The following is a 20,318-nucleotide window of genomic DNA, read 5'->3' as shown; positions in this document are numbered from 1 at the left end:
AGAAACTTGCAGCACCAGACTCAGAGGTGAAGATTTTCTTCTGCTGTGACTGAAATTGGATGATACACAGTGATAAATGACGGGACAAACAGATTGTGTGTAGGGGTTCTAACCCTGTCTCTTGTAGGGGGTTTGAAAAACATGGATGTCGAGACAGCCAGAGAGAGATCAATACAGAGCTATAGAGTCAGACACACAATGTTCAGTTGAAGTGGAAACACACAAAAAAGAGGCAGAACCCACCAACATTGATAATAAATAAAGACTTTAATGTATATTTATTTCATGTAAATATATCCAGAATACATATAGTAAACATAATTGTACACCATAACAGGATATACTCTGTTTCATACGTGGACTGCAAGTCACGCAGAACCCTTATAGCATCAGATACGTCGCTGCGCGTTCTTGGCAAATGGAAGATTATTCAAAGAAATCAGCATAGAAGTTATCTGGAAGAATCCCATCATGCATTGCAGTATATTGCAGATAACTTTGGTATGGTGTCGACCTAAAAGAAGCAAGTTCGTCTACAACAGCAGAGAAAGCAGCCTCTGCACGTCTCCTCCAGTGCTGGTGGGTGTGACACAGTTCTCCTGATTTTAGTGTTTAGAACTAGAATGGAGAGCGAAAGAAGCTAAAATGTCACCTTTTATACATGGGGGGGTGAAACGCAGATGACCCTGTGACCTCGGAGGAGATGTGAGCTCTGCAGAGGCTGCTTTCTGCACCGCCAAGCAGCGGCTGAGGAGCGACCACGACCACGACGACACTGCGGCGGCGTGCAGAGTGAAAACCTGCGCCTGGCGTCTAATCGATAACCCACCACTCTGTACACATTGTTTTTATTGTAAACCCAGTCAACGTTAAACTACCGATCACAATAAAACTGCTTGGAGTTACATTCAACAGTCATTCGTTTTGTGTTTTCCTCCCTCTGCTCTGGTGCGGCTGACAGAAGCTCCACCTGTGACTCGGCGCTCTCTGTCGCATTAACATTTCATTCAGAAAAATACGGGAAACACTCTGATTTACAGCCTGTAAACACGACTGGCCTCCACACGTTTCAGCGCTTCACCACTTCTCAGTGCTGCACCATGAAAGCTGACAGAACATGAGCAGACGCTGAACATTACAGGCTAATCAATAACTTCCTGGTTGGCTATTGAAGGATTTTATGTTGGGAAAAATCCACTGAGAAGTGATGAAAGCGGCTGACACGAAGAAGGCGTCCTTCAGTCACGTCTGATCTCTCCCACACAGACACGTACGTGTGTGACAGTTCGTTCTTCTCTATACAGCAGATTAAAAATTCAGCTTCCTCTGAGTCGAACACTGATCAGTTATTATTGTCTTATTAGGAATATTTCTCTATTGCTAATATTTCTTCACAGCTAAAAAAAGAAAAGCTTCACATCAGCAACAACAGCAAACTGTTTTAAAGTATATCAACACTCGGAAATCTGATAGAAAAAAAAAAACCTGGATGGTGAGTTCATGAGGAACTGGGAAATGGTAAAGTGACCAGAAAACACCTCAAAACGCCGTCAAGTTAATAATAAAGTCTTTATCTGTGGTGTTATTTACCTGCTGAGGAAAAACTCTCCAAACGGGGAAACAGGAATTCCCCAGTTGGCAGCTTTAGCAATTCACAGTCGCATGAACGCACCATTAAAAAAAGAAAGGGGAAAAAAAAGAGCCCTGCTTTTCATAGCAAAGGCTAAATTCATGTGAAGAGGGAGAATCTCAGGCTCCGTTCACACGGACATTAATCCGATGTGAGAACGGAAAACCTTGGTTTACCAGACGGCGATGCTCGCAGTCAGTGAAAACGCAACTTTTTGAAATAGTGGAAACAGGGGGAAATACAACTTTTTGAAAACGCTCCAACTCTGCGGATAAAAAAAACAAACAGCACCAGCTAGTGGCCCAACATGAAAACTACAGTTTTCTGTCTTTTTTTTTTTTTTTTTGTCCCTGTAAACGGACGTTGGTTTGAAAACGCCGTTGCATGAATAAAAAAATCGACACGTTTCCACCTGAAACGCTGTGGCGTGAACGGGGCCCGAATGTGGCCCCATGTGACAAAACTACAGAGACAAGCCAACTGAAAGGTCTGGGGTTACTTCAGGGTGGAATTAACAAAAGGATGGAGAGAGAAAACAAAGAATTTGTCAATTAAATCCATCAACTGGATCGGAAAATTACGTCACACGGCAGGAGATACAAGCATAGACGTATGGCCACAGATATGGCTACGAGCATTAGCTGCCAATGCAATACACGACCGTATTTCCACCGGATCCGGTATTGCAATAGAGGCTAACGCTCATAGCCTAACACATATCTACGGCCATATTTCTCCCCGCACATCTTCTCAGAGCCCAATTGTCAGCGGAGCGTCTTCAAAGTAATTTATAACAAGTGGTGACTTTCAAATGACCTTCAGTAACAACCGACGTTTAGATGGCGATCACGAGGCTGTTGGCCGACTGACGGAAGACTGTGGGACCGTTGATGGCTGATTGGCAGTCATCTGACTGTTGGACGACCGTCTCACCAGCAGCTTATTGTTGATTGATTGTTGGCTGGTTATTGACGGTTAAGCGGTTTTCAAACGAGGCCTGCCGTGGGGGAAACTGCTCACTGATCTCTAGTAAACACGAAAGCAATAAATAAATAAGTCAAAGAAACTCCTGTTGTGAGCTATATACTGCAGACTGAAAGTATTACTGTCCTTGACCGCATCGCTGCATTCATATACAGTATTACTGGCTGTGTTTTTCTTTACAGTATATATTTGAACAGTATTACAGTATAAAGTCTGAGTGTACGACACACACATGCAGAAACTGGAGTCACGCCTTCAGAAGGAAACAGTCAAAGTCAGTGTTTTTCTTCCCTTCAGTTTGGACACACATGGCTTCTCCTGCAGGCTGGAGTGTAAATCCAACACCGGAAGGAGCAGCAGAGCCGCGGCCTCGGCGCCCGTGGCGCCCGCGGCGCCCTTCTCTCAAGCCTGCGGTGTAAACAGAAACGGCGCCCGGGGAAACTTTGCCTCCTTTCACGGTTTGATGCCCTGCTTGAATCGTTAAAAAAGGTTTTATCTTATACGAAACACGATGATGTTATATTCCATATATTAAAACCACCTTTTCTTCAGCAGTAGGTGAAGAAAAAAAAAAAAAAGTCTCACATGCAGAGTCAGCCGTGACACCGTCGTCTTACCTGTGTCACCGTGACAACGCCGTTTCCAGGTGTTCCCTGCCAACGGATCTGAGTTCCAGGGTTTTTCCAGGATCCTGTCCAGAGCCTGTGATGAAACGTTTCACCTGCGCGTCGGAAATGGAAGACAGATCCCGTGGGAGACGCCCCGGACGCCTCGCCGCCACTCGCCACTGCTGGTTGCTCCCTTCTTCTCCTCCATAACAGTAACTAAACGTCTTCAGCTAACTGAGCCGTGCTAGCTTATTACTTCTTGTCCTTCAGGGTTCCTGTAGCAGGCTCCGCCTCCTTGATGGTGTCAAAGAAGTTGACCCCGCCTCTTCGCCTTCCGCCTCGAAATGTCAACCCTCCCTACAAGCAGACTCCTCCCCCGAACGCCGTCCGGAGGTCAGACTCCGCCTCCCAGTGACGTCAGAAGAGCAGGCTCCGCCTCCTGTTTGGACTGTTGGCTGAACAGAAGGAGAGGCGCGTCGTCTACTTTTCTTTTTCCTTCCAGAGCTGAAGGCAGCGTGCGTCTCACCTGGATCCACGGGCGCCGCCGACCTCGCCGTTTCTTTTTCCAGCTGAATTTCCGGCACGCTGAAGATGGAAGTCGCTGAAAGACGAAGGGGAGGATCTTTGTGACGCTGCACAGCGCGCTAGCCAACGTCACGCCACCGGCGGCGAGCGACTTACTGTCAGGAAGCGACATCACCCGGGTCCCAAGGTCACTGAAGTAGCTCTGCTTCATCGACTCCTCCGCCGAGATCCTCTTCTTCCCTTCGAACTGAGATTGGACGAACATCACAACGTTAAACACAACATGTCGATTCAGATTTCCAGCCGGAGTGAAAGCAAAGTGTTGACAGGCTGACTGACCTGCAGAAACCTGGACAGCAGCTCCACTCCTTCACTGCAGAGCCTGAGCGACACACACACACACACACACACACACACACACACACACACACACACACACACACACACACAACCTCCTGAGCACAGAAAGCATCTCACACACATCCTCCGATACTCATCAGGAGAAAGCAGAGGCCCGGACGAGGACTCTGTTCTGCTCATGCTAAATGTAGAAGAGCTGTGAACAAAGCGAACCCACAGCTGCTTCACCCCCAAGTGAAAAAAATGAACATATTTCATGCTTTCTTAGAAGGTTTTTCAGTGTCGGGGACCGATGTTAGTACGCTAATCCCATCTAGTATTTATATTAGGACTCATTATCAGACAGCTAAAAAAAAAAGTTAAAAAAAAAAACCCCTAAAGTTTATAAAACAGGTGGTGTATTTTCAATTAAATGAACATTTTAAGAGATTGATTCATGTCCTTTGACTGTATGGATTCTAAACACACCAAACACATTTACTTCAGGGATGGGTAAAAAAGTGCCATGATAACCTTTATATTCGAAAACTTTCTTGTGGCGGAAAGTAAACATCATGAAAATGTTGATATTTCTCACAAAATTAAACCATTACTATGGAAAATGACTCCAGTCTCAACAAAAAGTCAAACTTAATGATGCAAAACGGGGTGAAATATCCGAAAAGATTCTCCTCTAGCTGTTGCATTATGGGTGTTTGAGGCGAGTGCTTGTTTGCTCGCTTCCATGGCAGCGTCGCTGAAATCTCAGCTCAGGTCTCGGTGGTGTGTCGTGTCTGCTGCTCTAAAAGCATTCGTTCAATAAATCAATGTTTATTTGGAATTATTACATTTTGCTTGGCGGTTTGGCCGGATTGGAGTCTCGTGCGGGCCGGTTTCGGCCCGTGAGCCTTACGTTTGACACCTCTAGAATTAGGCTTCAGCAAAATGAATCAGATTGATTGACTGCTTTGAAGCAGGGAGTGTGTGTGTGTGTGTGTGTGTGGGGGGCACCTGGGAGTGTGGTTACTGAGTCGCTCTGCTTTGTACTGAGGGTAGTTGAGCGCCACGAACTCCTCGTTGGACGTGATGCCGGGCCAGGTCTGCTCGGTGGGGGTCCCTGCACACACACAACACACGGCGTTTGCTCTCCGGACCTCCGGCGGCTCCGAGCCAGGAGCCGACCGGGAACCCGGCGGTTTCTCACCCAGCAGTTTGAAGATGAAGTGAAGCTCCTCCTCCACCATGGACCCGGGGAACAGAGGCCGACCGGTCGCCATCTCGTAGAAGATACACCCGACGCCCCTGGCGACAGGAGGAGAGGTCAGCGGGGTCACACTGCTCACAGGACAACGCTGAAAACGCTTCATGTTGGTGGATACTGTAGCGCTGTGGTGTAAACGGCGCCTGGAGCAGAGCACTGACCACATGTCGATGTGGGTGGAGTAGTCGGTGCTGCCCAGCAGGATGTCTGGAGGCCTGTACCACAGCGTCACCACCTCGTTGGAGTAGGTCTTTGTTGGGATCGATTTCGCTCGAGCCAAACCTGAACACACACACACACACACACACACACACATTATTTCTGTGAAGCTAAGGAGAAACATTTTAGCCAAGGAGCCCCATTCATCCAAATTTCATCTGGAATGTTTTAGACCGGTGAAGTGGAGCTATAATAACCTCTATTTAAACATTTAAAGTTTTCCTTTGTCGTGGTGCGGACTATATGTGACGAGAAAGTGTTTATTTTCACCGACAATACGGAAAATTGCTTCTCTTCATGACACCTACTGGGGCAAAACGCAGTGAAATGTCCAAAAAGAATGGTTGCATTCGGCATGTTTTTCCAAAGTCCCGCTGACGGCACGGCTTTGAGGCTGGTTTGATGTCAACCAGGTCGCTCGCTTTCAAGGCAGCATCACTGATACACCTCAAAAACTCGTGTTTTCTTCGACGGTCCAGATTGGAGCTTCTTACGGCCCGGTTCTGGCACACGGCCCTCGTGTTGGGACAACAGAAGGTCAGCAGATGTCGGCGGACTCACCGAAGTCGGCCAGCTTGAGCTCCCCCCGCTCGTTGATCAGCAGGTTCTGGGGCTTCAGGTCTCGGTGGAGGACTTTCCTGCGGTGGCAGTACGACAAACCGCGGAGCAGCTGGAAGAGGAAGAGCTGAACACACACCACCACACGGTGTTGACATGAAGTAGCTCCGTTTCCATTCACTAATCTGATCAATACTCCATTATCCTGTTCTGGAGATGAAGGCGTCTCCGCAGGGCGGTTTTCTTACCTTGACGTTGTGGACGTGGATCACGTTTCCACAGTCGTCCAGATACTGCTTGAGATCTTTGTCCTGGAAATCAAACGCACACACATTTAAACACACAACGCAGAGAAGACCTTCAAACCGTGTGTGTGTGTGAGTGTGTGTCCCACCAGGTACTCGAACACCAGCGTGAGCGACTTCTGTGTGTGGATAATGTCGTGAAGCGTGACGATGTTGGCGTGTTTCAGGTCCTTCAGCAGAGACACTACAGAAGGAAACACACACTGACACTGCTGTACCAGCTCTCTCACGCCCCTGCAGGGCAGTAGTGGTACTACAATTATTCTTATCAGTGCTGCATGATAAATAAACACGCAATAACTGTAAGATTCTTAATAAACGCAAACAGGAGAGGGCTGCATCTGACTGGCCGGACTCTGGATCAGAGCGTCTGGCCTCACGGCATCAGTACCTTCTCTGATCGCAGTGCACGGAGCTCCTTCTTCATGTTCCAGTCGAATTTCCTTCAGAGCGACGAGATTCTCGGTCAGTTTACTGCGACCTTTGTAGACCGTGGCGTACGTCCCCTGCAGAAGGGCCAGATACAAGCGAGTTATGAGAGAGGGAACGGGGTGACGGGAAGACTGTAGTCGAGGGAGATCGGCGAGAAAACAATTAAACAAGCGAAAAACGTGTAGAGATAGATCACGGGTGTCAGACACACTTTCATTCAGGAGCCACATGCAGCACAATCTCATCAAATGCTGCCACTGATGTTGTGACACTGAGTTAGCATGAAGAAAATGTCACAAAAACTAACAGTGACGACAGAAAATGTCTGCAATCTCAACATCAAGCCAATATTAATGAAAGCTTCTGGTGTGGAGCGGTCCTGATTTGATTCTCCCTTAATAGTAAAAAAAACATTTGAAAACTGTACTTTGTGTTTACTTGTGCTTTGTCTTATATTTAAATTTGTTTGAGGATCTGAGACCTGAAATCAGGGTTGGGGCAAAGACTTTCACACCACTGTACAATACAGTGAAATGCTAATGCATGTTATGATGCATATTTAGGATTTTAACAAGAAATCTGGGAAAAAAATTTGAATTTTTTTAACAATTTGCTTGGTGGTTAGGTGGGCTGGAATGGAGCCTCTTGTGACCTGATTTTGGCCCACGGGCCTTACGTTTCGTACCCCTGGGCTACGGGAAAGTGGATGCGATTCAAACGGGTGAGAAACGACGCATCCTCACCTCTCCCAGTTTGTCCAGTTTGATGTACGTCTCCAGTTTCCCAAAGCCGATCTCCGACTGCTCACACACAGAGCGCAGACAGGGCGGGGTTAAAGCCATCCACACCCACAGGAGAAAACCAGTAGAAACATTAGAGAAAGTCACAGTGGAAATAAAGTAGAAAGACAGTGGAAGCACAATATAAGTGCATTACAAACAACAGAAACATGGGTAATGTACATGAAACATGGTAGAAACAGAAATGCAGTGGAGATGAGGTCGGAACACAGTGGAAACTCAACTCAACTTTATTTATATTGCACTTTAAAAACAGCTACTGCTGGCACAAAGTGCTGTACAAAGTCATAAACACAAGAGCAAGCGCAAGATAAAATACAATAAGAACAAGGAAAATGAAAACTAACAAAAACAGTAAAACAGTAGAAACACAGGCTAAACGGCTGAGCTCACCAGAGAGACCCGACGCAGCCGCCTGCTGATTGGCTGCTCGAACAAAGCCGGACCAATCACGTTAAACTTCTCCAGGTAGTCGTCGGGGAGTCGGATGTCGGCCGGCAGCGAGAGCCGCTTGTTGATGTCCTGACAGGAAATGTTTCAGCACATGAACAGGAAGCAGGACAACAGGACAACAACACAGCCCTGTGGGACGCCGGTCACTGCCGGTCCACTGCGGACCGCTGCGGGCCGCAGTGGACCGCTGTGGACCAGTGTGGACCGCTGCGGACTGCTGCGGACCGCTGCTGGCCGCTGCGGACCAGTGTGGACTGCTGTGGACCGCTGCGGACCAGTGCGGACCAGTGTGGACCGCTGTGGACCGGTTCACTACCTCAGTGGAGATCTTCTTGTTCCTCAGTCGAACTCGAACTGGACTGTGAACGTCATCCGAGGAAGAAGCCGGATCGCTTTCTCCATCCGAGCTCATCTTCACATCCTCGTGCACGATCTCTGAAAGTACACACACGCACACACAGAATACACACGTGCACGCTGCAGAACGGTGGGTCCATCAGACGCAGCTGAAAGGAAAGACTGGGCTCCTCTGGAGAAGTGGACTGCTACTGCTACCATGTTTGGATTAGGACCGACGGTCCAGGTGGCGTCATTTCTACACCTGCAGCGTCCGTACGGGTGGTGTGGTGGATGAGGGCATACTAGTACTCATGAACGTGCAGCATTTGTACCCAGTCTGGTGGTGTGGTTCAGGTAGGAGCTCAGGCTGCGTCCCAGGCCGCGGGGCTTCCTCAGCGAGCTGCTGTACGACTGAAGCAAAGACTGAACGGAAGAAGACGAAGATCGGACCTTCAGGCCTCCGGAGGACCGAAGAGACACCACCTCTGAGAGGGGGTGGGGGGGTGGGGGGCACAGGGGGGAGGGCAACAGGGGGTGGGGTGGGGAGGTGGTAAAGGCGGAGGAAAAGTAGGGTAAAAAAGGTGGAAAAAGTAAAGGGAGTGAAAAGGTGGTGGTGGGGTAAAATGGCAATGGGTGGGAGGAGTTAGGAGTGAGGTGGGAGGAGTTAATGAGTGAAGATGGGAGGGATGGGAGGTTAAGTGGGAAGAGTTAGGAGTGAAGCATCAAGGATGGGTGGGAGGAGTTAAGGGGTGAGGGCGTGATGGTTGGTTGATTTAGAAAAAAAAGAGGGAGAGGAAAAAAATTAACAAATTAATTCAAAGTTTGATTACTTGATTGATTGACAGCTCCAACAACCAATCACAATCACGAATTCAACCAACCAATCAGATCTAAAGGAGGGGGGAGAATCAGGCTGGGAAGTGTTTGTGAGTCAGGAATAGAACCGGGAACTTCCGAGATGCCAGGAACACCTGAGAGCCTCACCTGAGTCACTGTGTGACGTCACGTCCTGAGCGATGGTGTCACTCAGGGTCCTGTCTCCTCCCCCGGCCCCGCCCCTCCCCAGTGTGAGTGACAGCTGCCGTTTGATCTTCCTCATTCTCTCCATGAGGGGGGGCCGGGGCGGAAGGGGGGGACGTGAAGCTGAGGGGGGTGGGGCAGCCAGCCTGGAGACCTCACCTGGACAGGTGATAACAGGGAGGAGGCGCGCATTAAAACGAGGACCGACGTTACCGTCACACCAGAATGTCACCACCTCGTCTGAAAGACAGTCTCCGCCGTCGTCCACCGTCATGGACCTCACCGTCTCACCTGGACGTCGTCATCACACTGAACTCCATCCTCTCAAAAAATGGCTCATGTGAACATTACCACATCACCTGTTCATCACAACCTCATCTGAATGTCAGCGTGTCGCATGGAAGGTGTAAAAATGCATCATCACATTTATACTTTGTCAGGATCACGTTTATTCCATAACCTGACCTTACGGCCATCTCCCAACTGAACATCGTTGTTGTACTTGACAGCCATGATCACATTTCAAAGACATTGTCTCGTGCAAATCCCACACTCGACACGTCAACGCCATCACTCAAATGTCAGGGTCTCGCCTGAACGTCGCCACTGCAGAATAACGGCCATCGTCTCACCTGGCCACCATCACATGCTGAGGTTTGTTTGTTTATTTTGTTTCGAGCTGAATTTCATTCACAGTGCTCGGCAGTAAACAAAAATTACATTACAATATACAAAAATCATTACAATCAATACAGCATAATACAATAACAAAACACATTTATATTGGCTCGAAAAGGAGTGGGATGAAGTAACACTTATTATCTCCCACCCCTCTTTACTTTAACTCTTTAACTCAAGATATTACAACCTTCATTGTTACACAGTTGTGTTCACAGTACAATTTATAACACTTCCTTTTTTATAAACAAAAATCATTTCCCTTAATATATTTTTCAAAAGTAATTTCTTTCAGTTTCTTTTTAAATAACTTCATATTTGGACATTCCTTGAGCTGCCTCCCCAGGTTGTTCCACAATTTTACCCCTTGAACTGAAGGACAAAGTCTTTTCCGTTTATTATTCGCCCATCTAACTTTAAAATTCTGTGTATGACGTAAATTGTACCCTACTCCTACTCTTTTAGAAAATAAAAGTTGGATGTTTTTTGGAAGATTGTCCTTACTTGCCCTAAATACAATTTGTACAGTCAATAAATCAACAATATCTTGAAATTTTAATAATTTAGAATTTGCAAAAAGTATGTTTGTATGTTCTCTGTAACCGACACCATGTATTATTCTGATTGCTTTCTTCTGTAAAATGACAAGAGGGTGTAATGCTGTTTTATAGTTATTTCCCCATACTTCTGCACAGTAAGTAAAATATGGCAAAACTAATGAACAATAAAGTATACGCAATGAATTTTTATTTAGATCATGTTTTGCCTTATTTATTACTGAAATACTTCTTGAAACTTTTCTTTGAACATGGCTTATATGTGATTTCCAATTAATTTTATCATCTATTAATACTCCTAAGAATTTTATTTCATTTACTTTTTCAATAATTTTATCATCCAACTTAATTTCAACATCATTTGTTCCCATGTTTCCAAACACCATTAACTTGGTTTTCCCCAAGTTTAATGACAATTTGTTTCTATCTAACCACGATTTAATTTTTTTCAATTCTGTATTCATCTCCTGCTCTAATGCCTGGAGGTCATCCCCAGTACAAAAAATAGTCGTATCATCAGCAAACAAAACTAACTTGAGAACATCTGAAACTTTACATATATCATTTATATAAAGAATAAATAAAATGGGGCCCAATACTGCCCCCTGTGGGACACCACAAGAAACATCCAACAATAAAGAACAGAAATCTCCAAGTTGTACAAATTGTTTTCGGTCAGTCAGATAGCTCTTTACCCAGTCCAATACTCTCCCTCGGATCCCATATCTCTCTAACTTATCTATTAAAATATCATGGTTAATGGTGTCAAAAGCCTTCTGGAGGTCAAGGAATATTCCGATTGTGTACATTTTATTCTCCAACGAATTTGCTATCTCCTCAACAGAATCCAGAAGTGCTAATGCAGTTGACCTCTTTGACCTGAATCCGTACTGACTTTCATTAAGTATTTTATTTTTTTCCAGAAATGTATTCAAACGAGCAACAAAAAGTTTTTCTAATATTTTGGAGAATTGAGAAAGTAGTGAGACTGGTCTATAATTTGTAAAATCATGTTTGTCCCCGGCTTTATACACTGGAATTACTTTGGCTACTTTCATTTGATTCGGAAATGTCCCAGTTTGAAAAGATAGATTGCAGATGTAGGTGAGTGGCTTTGAAATACATTCAATAACATTTTTGACAAGAATCATGTCAATATCATTGCAATCACGTGATGTTTTGTTTTTGCATGCTGAAACTACCTGAATTACTTCTTTTTCTTCAACATTTCTCTGGAACATTGAACTCAGATTACGATTTATAAAATTATGATTGCCTGTGTCTCTCCCCACATCTGGAATCTTTTCAGCTAGGTCACTTCCAATATTTACAAAAAACTTATTGAAACAATTTGCCACATCCATCATATTATCATTTTCTTTTCCTTCCACAGTGAAGTGCTTGGGGTAACATACCTTTCCTTTGGATTTATGTATTACATTGTTCAGTATTTTCCATAGTTCTCTCATATTATCTCTATTGTTATCCAATAATTTACATAAATAATCTTTCTTTGCAGTTCTGATAATGTTAGTTAGTTTATTTTTATATGCTTTGTATTTATTTTCAGTTTCTTTAGTTCTTGATTTGATGAATTTTTTATAAAGCAAATTCTTCTTCCTACAGGCATTCCGCAATCCCTTAGTCATCCAGGGATTACCTTTCTGTTGAAAACTTTTGTTTCTTTTCCTTAAGGGACAATTTTTATCATACAACATTTGAAATATTTTAATAAACACATCATATGCATCATGCACGTTTCTTTTATTGTACACCACTTCCCAGTTCTGTGTTGTTAAGTCACTTTTGAAAGCATTTATTGATTCCTCTGTTCTTATCCTTACATACTGATTTCTTTGCTCCTGTTGATCAGATGTGCAGCCGCTAGCAAAGATTGTAAATACTGGTAGATGGTCACTTATATCACATACTAACAGTCCACTGGTTGAGTCATTAAGAATATCATTGGTCAAAATATTGTCGATTAATGTAGAACTGCGAGAGGTCAACGTCTCACCTGAGCGTCAATGTCATCCCTGACCCTCAGCAGCAACATCTCAGCTGAACGTGTCAGCACGGTCACACCTGAACACGAACCTCTCACCTGAACGTTAACCTCTCACTGAACGTCCATCACGTGCAGACTCCTCCCACCTGGATCTTAAAGATGATCTCCACGGGAGCTAACATGCTAACAGTGATTGACAGCTCGTGTACCTGACAGCTGGACCGCACCGCTGCCTGTTGCTGTCTTTTGTGCGGCAAAGCTTGGACGGCGTTTGGGTATTTTTGCGGTATTTGCGGGTTTTTGTGCGGGCTGACAGTGGCGCCGTCTACGTGCTGTGTGTGTAGCGGGACCGCTGAGGACGGGACCCGTGTATTTCCTGCAGCCCACAGCGTTATAAATAGCAGCGGAGGCGGAGCAGAAAAAAAAAAACACACAACCGTTCCCCCGGTCACACACCCACACGAAGCCCGGCGACGGCCGCTACTCACCGGGCGGGTCCGTCCCGGGCTGTGCCGGGTTTCGCTCGGCTCGGTTCAGTCTGACGGAGTCTCGGATCCCTCCAGCTCCCAGTAATCTGCAGCCATGTTGCTACTCCGCTCAGCTCTGCTCCTCCGGTGCGTCCTGACGGAGACGCTCAGCGCACCCTCAGTGACGTCACGCGTGGCCCCGCCCACGCCAGGTGCTCAGTTTTAACAGGATTTAATGTAATCTTTTAAATTTAATTCTTCTGAAAAGAAGGTAATTTATTTCTTAAAATGTCTGATTATTTTTTTTAATATGAATAAAATTTAAAAAATGCAAACAACCACCGAACAAACAGGAAAAGTAGAATCTACAATCATTCATATGGGTGTTTTATTATTGAAATTAGTGAGTAAATGAAGAAAAGATTTTGAAAAAAAGCACACAAAATTCAATCAAAGTATTAGAAATTGATAATGGCTTTTTCACTACAGAAATCTACTTCTGAAGAAGTGATGTGTACCTTCAAAAATAATATACTGTGTGTGTGTGTGTGTATATATATATATATATATATATATATATATATATATATATATATAAAAATATGTTGTGCTCTAAATTGAGAAAAAGGAAATTTCTCTGATGAACCATTACATACTAAAACACTGGGAGGTGTTGAGAATCAGAGTTTGGAAAAGTCTCAGTTCTTTGAGAAAAAAAACTGCGCCTGAATGGAAATTTTCAGAGGGAAAGTGTTAAGTTTTGGCAAGCGTGAAGTTAACTTGGGCTTCTTCACACAACACTTCATGAGAGAACACCTCAATGTTGCATATTTGTTTGAGTCTGAGTTTCACGTCTACATGGAAACATTTGGAAAAGAGTGTCCTTTACACAGAAACAATGAAAAGTAGAAATTGGCACTCAGAGAGCGCAGACCTCCGCCACAGCTGAAATCAGTCACCAACAACAATAAGAACACCATATATAATAAACAACATTGTGATCGGGGGTGTGATCGGAGCGGAGCGCTGCAGCGTGCGGTGCCTCTCTCTCTCGCCCTCTCTCCCTGTGTGTGTGTGTATCTGAAAAGGAAAACCGTAAAGCAACATAATTTATGTTATTTTACTTCATTTTAATTTGAAAATTGACCGGATTCTGTCATGTTTTCTGTTCCCGACTTCCTGTCTGGTGCGATCTGCTCTGTCCAGCTTTACAACTGGCGGTCCATGGCGTGCGGCTCGCGGAGAAAATAGAGAGGAGCGGAGCCCCGCGGTCTGCGGCGCGAGCCTCTACGCGCGCAGTGTTCCCCCGCGCCTCCTGTATGAACCGTCAGATAGGTTAACAGGGGATCTGAAACTGGGTGCTTGGCGCTTCCGCCTCCACGCGCGGCGCGTCCTGTGTGAACCAGGCGTTTGTTTCCCCCCCCCCGTCGGCGGGCCTGCCCAACTAAGTAAAAGACTCCCTGTCTCTCAATGATAAAGAATCCTTTAAAAAATTCCTGGATCCAGACAGCGATCCAGATCATCACCAAGATGCCCAAGACCCACCTTTCCACAAAGTTTCATTGCAATCTGTCCATTACTTTTTCCGTAATGTTGCTAACAGACCAACCAACCAACCAACCAACCAACCAACAAACCAACAGACGGACATGATTACATAACCTCCTGGTGGAGGTAACAATGTAGTTTTGGTGTTTGGCCACTAATTTGTGCAGTTATTTGATTCTGAAATCAGCGTGTTACCCCGCCTTGGTGCACATGTACAGTTGTGGACTATCTGCCATCCAGATGGAGCTGGAGCCTGAGCGTTTCCAGACACTTGTCGTGGAAACGAACCCCCAGTATCATGTATTTTTGATAACGGGCTTTGGGAGGGATGAGCGTGTGTGAATGTAACGTGAACTACTCTAGAGCAGTCAGAGCCTGCGACCGTCTCATCTCTGGTCCTGAACCTCATGTTTAGGAACACTGCTGAAGGTGACGGCTGCCTGTGATGACAGGTTTATTTACAGCAGGATTTCAGAGCAAACCCTGAAGATGAAAAGAGCCGTTTTCAATATTTCACACCAAATAAAACTCATCTGGAGCCACAGAACACACCGATCATCTGAAATAGACCCAAACCATTAAAAGCAAAATCTATTCATCCAAAACATGTTGCTATTAAATATGCTCCTTTTGTTCTGAGTTTCCTTTCCCCCATTTTCAAATCTTTTTTCGACCCTTTCTTTTCATATCTTGAAAGTTATTTCTGACTGAGCTGTTTTACTTTATCCATTTTCATCCTGCAGATTGAACCACTTCTGAAAATCAACGCGAAAAGCGAATAAATTAAAAAATGAAAAATGTTTATTTACATTCTGTACTGTTAGAGCTTCATGGAGCTACAGAGGAGCTGAAGAGCCGCAGGCTGAAAAACCCTGATTCACAAAAACAGCCACAAGTTCTTCACACTGTTCCTGGCTGTTAGCCCCGCCCACTCCTGCTCAGACTGGCCTGTGATTGGATCTTTGAAAGAGTTCGTCGCGACCATCAGGTTTCCATGGAAACGGGCTCGGCGTGTGTCTCTCGGTCATGTCGACTGGCTGGAGTTGAAGATTTTGGCGAGAAGCGAGACGTTGGATTGGCTCTTCTCCTGAATGAGGCGGGCCTTGTCCAGGTGCTTCTGGGAGTCTGAGTCCTTCTTCCTGTTCTTCCTCGTCTGGATCTCCTCCTCCGTCTGACGCTGGGTGAAGCCCCACGTCCTGTCATCCACCTGACGGGGATGAACGGAGGCACGATGATGGGCGGGTGTGAGGCGTGTGTGTGTGTGTGTGTGTGTGTGAGATGGGGGTGGGGGTTACCTGATCTCCATCCCTGCACCTCTTCTTCCTCGTCTTGTCCAGGCGAGCGCTCTTCTCCACGTTGTTCAGGTAGAAGTTGGTCTCCTTCTTGGCCTGGGAGACCTCGGTGCGGAGCCGCTGCTGCAGCACCGTCTGCTCGTAGGCCAGCCGCTCGCTCAGGTGAGTCCACTGAAACCTGTGCAGGTACTGCACAAGCACGGGAAGGGGTGTCAAACATAAGGCCCGTGGGCCAAAACCAATCTGCCCCAATCCGGCAAAAAGCACCAAGCAAATGGGAACAATTTCAAAGAAAACATAGATTTTTTTTGAGGAGCGACAGAACACAGAGTGGAGCTGAGACACCGTGAAAGAAAACACGGCTGGTATCAAACTACAAATCGGTATCGGTGCATCCCTCTAAGAAGTTTATGGGACGTTTCACTGTATTTTGCACCAGAAGGATATCATTAAAACTAGATTTATGATAAGACTGTTGTAATTTTCAGAAGTAATAATTTGGCTTTATGAAAAAAAAGCCAAAAAAATTTCATCTGCATCACAACAAAAAAATTTAGATGAAGAAGAAATTGGTCCTGAACTAAAATGAGTTTGACACCAGCCTGAAGGAGCAGACAAGTGCACACCCACATCTACCTTGAGGTTCCAGAGGTCGGAGGTGAAGCGCTGGCGCTTCCGGGTTCCCATGGGCGTGTTGTGCAGAGACGCCGCCACTCTCTTGGCCACTCGCTTGTCTCTAAACTCTACCCATCCTTCAGTGAAGTCACATCTGCGCAATCCGGCCTTTTTCTTCCTGTTCCTCACCTGTTGGTCTGCACAGGACACACGGACACTTCAGGACATCAGGATATCTGACCGCACTCTGACTGTGCTTTTGTTGTTTTAACTTCAAACATGTATCATATAAACTGTATTTTATAAGTACCTACATCGGTACTTGGTATCAGTGAGTAGCTGACAGTATCCAAACTTATATTAACCTTAACCACACTGTAGTAATAAAATGTATGTTAATTAATGTAGTGTTATTGTGTCGACTTCTGCTCTGTTCCATAACACCTATCTGTAGCACGGTAGTATCTGTAGTAAATATCATCAGGTAGTGTCTGTGGACATTCCAGTGGTGTCTCTGGATACTGTGGTAGAGTCTGTACCTTCAGGCTGTAGGAATACGCGTCCAATCTCTCCATACACGGACAGCATGTTCCTCAAGTGTTTGGGGCGGAGCCTCGGTGGGATGTGACCCAGGTAGAGGATACCTGGAACACACTTTCTGTCCCCACCGGGAGGCTGCTTTGTCTTCTTTTTAATCATTCCAGCAGCAGGTTCATCACCTCCTTCTTTGTTACTCTGTTCTAAAACATCATCATCATCCTTCTCCTCCTCTGCATCAGCTGTGTTTTCTTCTTCCTCTGCATCATCATCTTCCTCCTCTTCCTCCTCCTCCTCTACATCAGATGCCTTTTCTTCCTCCTCTGCATCATCCTCCTCCTCTTCCTCCTCTACATCAGCTGCTTCTTCTTCCTCCTCTGCGGCAGTAACGTTGCTCTCCTTCTCTTCCTCTCCTCTCTCCATCGCTCAGTGCGCGCGCCCTATAACATCCGAAACACGTGACATCAGTTGTTTTGAGGCTCGGAACCACCAGTCAACACAGTCACCTGTTAATCCCAAACACCATACGCAATTTTTTTCCCACTTGCTTTTCTTAATTGCGAAACACTTTCTAATCAAAGATGAAACCATTCAAAACATTACTAACAACTAACAACATATGGTTTGAACGCTAGGAACCAGGGAAGGTCAGCAGATAACTGGGAATCCAGTTATTCCGAAACATCGGCCCTGAGTCCCCACGTTTTACTTCTTCCAAACACTTTACAGAGAAAGATTAAAACACTCAAACACACAACAGGACACAATTCAGAACTTTTCTGAACAATACGCTCCCAAATAAAAGAAATGTATCATTTAAATCTCACCTTTTACGGACAAAAACTCTCCGCAGGCAGTGCTGAGCTTCACACGTGAAAACTGTCGCATGCGAGTGACGTCAGCTCAACGTAGCTCAGCTTCTTCTTCGTTAGCTGTTGTACTGCAGACGCGGGCTATTAAAGCGCATTACCGCCATCCTCCTGATGTATGAGTGAGTGAACTCTCACAGTTATGGCTCACAAATGTAACAATAAAAATTGTAGCATGCAAGCTACAGGGGAAAAAAAAAAAAACAAGATTCTATTCATTAATCCCGTCCTCCTAAGATATTCAAATAAATACTCAACAACTGCATGATCTGATGGCTTGTCTAAAATTTCCTTCACTCTGAGGATCACATTCAGGTCCTCAACCTTGCTTTTAAAAACTCTTCTCTCTCTTTCAAAGGTTCTACACCTAATCAGAGCGTGCTCTGTGGTTTCTGCTTCATGACACTCATCACATTCTCCAGAGTTGTGTTTCCCCATCAACTGCAACGTTTTGTTCAGACCAGTATGTCCTGTTCTCAGTCTTGTGAATACTTCTTCTTTCGTCGACCTTACTCTTTGACGTCCCAAACCAACCTTTGGACTCTCCATCCCATCTGTCCTGCCACATATTCCTGATGTGTTTTTTTAATTATTGACTTCACCTCCGATTTAGACAGTTTACAAAGGATAGAGACAGTGTTTCCTCTTAAAGCCCACTTTGCACATTTATCCGCCAGCTCATTCCCATCCAGGCCTACATGAGCCCGAACCCAAACAAATCTGAAGTGAGTCCCTAAATTTTACATAGCTCAGCTGCCGTCGAACGAAGAAGAAGTAGAACAACAATGAGAGCAAGAAGAAGAAGAAGAAGAAGAAGAAGAAGAAGAAGAAGAAGAAGAAGAAGAAGAAGAAGAAGAAGAAGAAGAAGAAGAAGAAACATTCAGTTATTTGGGAAACTGATAAATATAAAAGTTCATTTTTGCAATGCAGCAGAATATTTCCATTATTTTGTCTATAGTGTGTTTTAATGCCTTTCTTCACTTCTTCTGCTTATGTTCGTTGATTTTAATGCCATATTTGTAAGCTACAACTTAATTTGTTTTTTTCATGGAAATCAAAGCATTAAATCAATTCAAGAAGAAAATAAAATAGTAACAAAGAAAAAGTTTACATTTTTGAGTTTACATTTCTGCAAATACAAATTTAATATATATAAATGATTTCAATCATTTAAGTGTTAATAAAAATCCCACCATCACTGTGTTTAAGTTATAGTTTTTCCACTATTTCACTTTGCTCACACTTCAAAACAACTTAAAGTATTTGATGCAGAATTGTTACTTATCCTTCTGCAGTCTGTTGTATACATGTTTAATGAGAGATTTCCAGTTCATTTCTTCATCTGATAAATGTTTAATGACGAGTTTTTACAATGTCAGTCCCATCAATCTATATTAGTGTATTACTGGTACTTCTCCTTTGATAATTTGTAAGTAGCTAAGTTTAGTTTGGTTAGTGATGATATATTCCAGTCAAACCATTTCTTTAATGGTTTGATGGAAGCGAAAAAAATAGGGATTAGAAATTAGAGGTGAAAAACTAGCTAAAAAACGTTTGACATTGGAAACTGAAGTGACACCAGACCACCCAACACCCTGAGATGCAGTGCAACTCTCAAGATTTCATCCTCGGAAAAAAAGGAACTCATAATTACAAAACAGAAATAAGAAACTGGATTCTACATATAGTTTGCTATGAGGTTCATTGGACTCCAGAAACTGTACAGGGTATGGTGAGGATGGCATTATTTTTGAAGTCATCTGAATATTTCAACTTTATTCTGCCTTCATTCTATGCAGTTTGTGTTTTCATCCTGAGGGGGGCAGCAGAGTAACATAAATCCAAAAACAAAAGTGATTAAATTCAAAATAATTTTGAATTAATGATGAGATTTCAGAGTTTCTCTCCTCTCACTGAGATGTGGTGTTATTTAATTCATAGTTCAGTAATAACCTCACATGTTTTAATCATGTCTGGAACTTTCTGCAGTGGAAAACAAAATGAGGAGTGAGTGACTTGCGCTGAAGTTTGATTTTCATATCAAATGTTAATCCAGACAGAGCTTATTTATCAGACATTCAATAGATCTAATTTCTGCTTCAATATTACATTGTTACTGTCCCACAATATAGTGTATTAATATATCATAAATAAATGTGTATGTTTTAAGTGAGTTACTATCATTTGCAGTTACTTTCTGGGTATATTTTGTTTGTAATTACATCATTTGTGTGCACAAGCTGCGATTGACAAAGGGTGAAAAATGGGAAACTG

At 44.4% G+C, this 20,318-nt stretch overlaps 2 protein-coding genes across 3 annotated transcripts; both read right to left on the bottom strand.

The window, feature by feature from the left end:
• Positions 1-248: 248 nt before the first annotated feature.
• cdk16 (cyclin dependent kinase 16) lies at positions 249-13,349 on the bottom strand. Of its 2 annotated transcripts, XM_030118784.1 has the most exons (17): positions 13,205-13,349; positions 9,438-9,632; positions 8,786-8,938; positions 8,431-8,549; positions 8,055-8,183; positions 7,605-7,661; positions 6,821-6,935; positions 6,519-6,613; positions 6,373-6,435; positions 6,128-6,251; positions 5,509-5,629; positions 5,291-5,388; positions 5,098-5,203; positions 4,087-4,129; positions 3,904-3,994; positions 3,749-3,823; positions 249-3,677 (listed from the first exon to the last, which is right to left on the bottom strand). In XM_030118784.1, exons 2-17 carry the CDS (start codon positions 9,559-9,561, stop codon positions 3,640-3,642), a joined length of 1,551 nt encoding a protein of 516 aa, XP_029974644.1. In that variant the 5' UTR covers positions 9,562-9,632; positions 13,205-13,349; the 3' UTR covers positions 249-3,639. The 2 variants fall into 2 exon arrangements, with proteins under 2 accessions (XP_029974644.1, XP_029974646.1); XM_030118786.1 differs by lacking the exon at positions 8,786-8,938.
• Positions 13,350-14,809: 1,460 nt separating this feature from the next.
• Positions 14,810-18,073, bottom strand: abt1 (activator of basal transcription 1). The gene is made up of 5 exons (XM_030118812.1): positions 18,003-18,073; positions 17,178-17,615; positions 16,660-16,835; positions 16,027-16,212; positions 14,810-15,938 (listed from the first exon to the last, which is right to left on the bottom strand). The coding sequence occupies exons 2-5, from the start codon at positions 17,596-17,598 to the stop codon at positions 15,756-15,758; spliced, it is 966 nt and encodes a 321-aa protein (XP_029974672.1). The 5' UTR covers positions 17,599-17,615; positions 18,003-18,073; the 3' UTR covers positions 14,810-15,755.
• Between the last annotated feature and the right edge of the window lie 2,245 nt (positions 18,074-20,318).

The sequence above is a fragment of the Salarias fasciatus genome, chromosome 20 (genome assembly GCF_902148845.1).
Source record: "Salarias fasciatus chromosome 20, fSalaFa1.1, whole genome shotgun sequence".
NCBI classification, from domain to species: domain Eukaryota; kingdom Metazoa; phylum Chordata; class Actinopteri; order Blenniiformes; family Blenniidae; genus Salarias; species Salarias fasciatus.
This window is presented reverse-complemented; position numbering and strand designations above follow the sequence as displayed.

Excerpts from the sequence above, each read along its gene's own strand:
- abt1 (XM_030118812.1), bottom strand. The coding sequence starts at position 17,598 with ATGGAGAGAGGAGAGGAAGAGAAGGAGAGCAACGTTACTGCCGCAGAG. Across the intron at positions 16,836-17,177 it reads CGTATTCCTACAGCCTGAAG|ACCAACAGGTGAGGAACAGG; the intron begins GTACAGACTCTA and ends TGTCCTGTGCAG. Across the intron at positions 15,939-16,026 it reads GGTGCAGGGATGGAGATCAG|GTGGATGACAGGACGTGGGG; the intron begins GTAACCCCCACC and ends CATCCCCGTCAG.
- cdk16 (XM_030118784.1), bottom strand. The coding sequence starts at position 9,561 with ATGGAGAGAATGAGGAAGATCAAACGGCAGCTGTCACTCACACTGGGG. Across the intron at positions 6,252-6,372 it reads TCCACGTCCACAACGTCAAG|CTCTTCCTCTTCCAGCTGCT; the intron begins GTAAGAAAACCG and ends GTGTGTGTTCAG. Across the intron at positions 3,678-3,748 it reads GGCGGCGCCCGTGGATCCAG|CCAACAGTCCAAACAGGAGG; the intron begins GTGAGACGCACG and ends CCTTCTGTTCAG.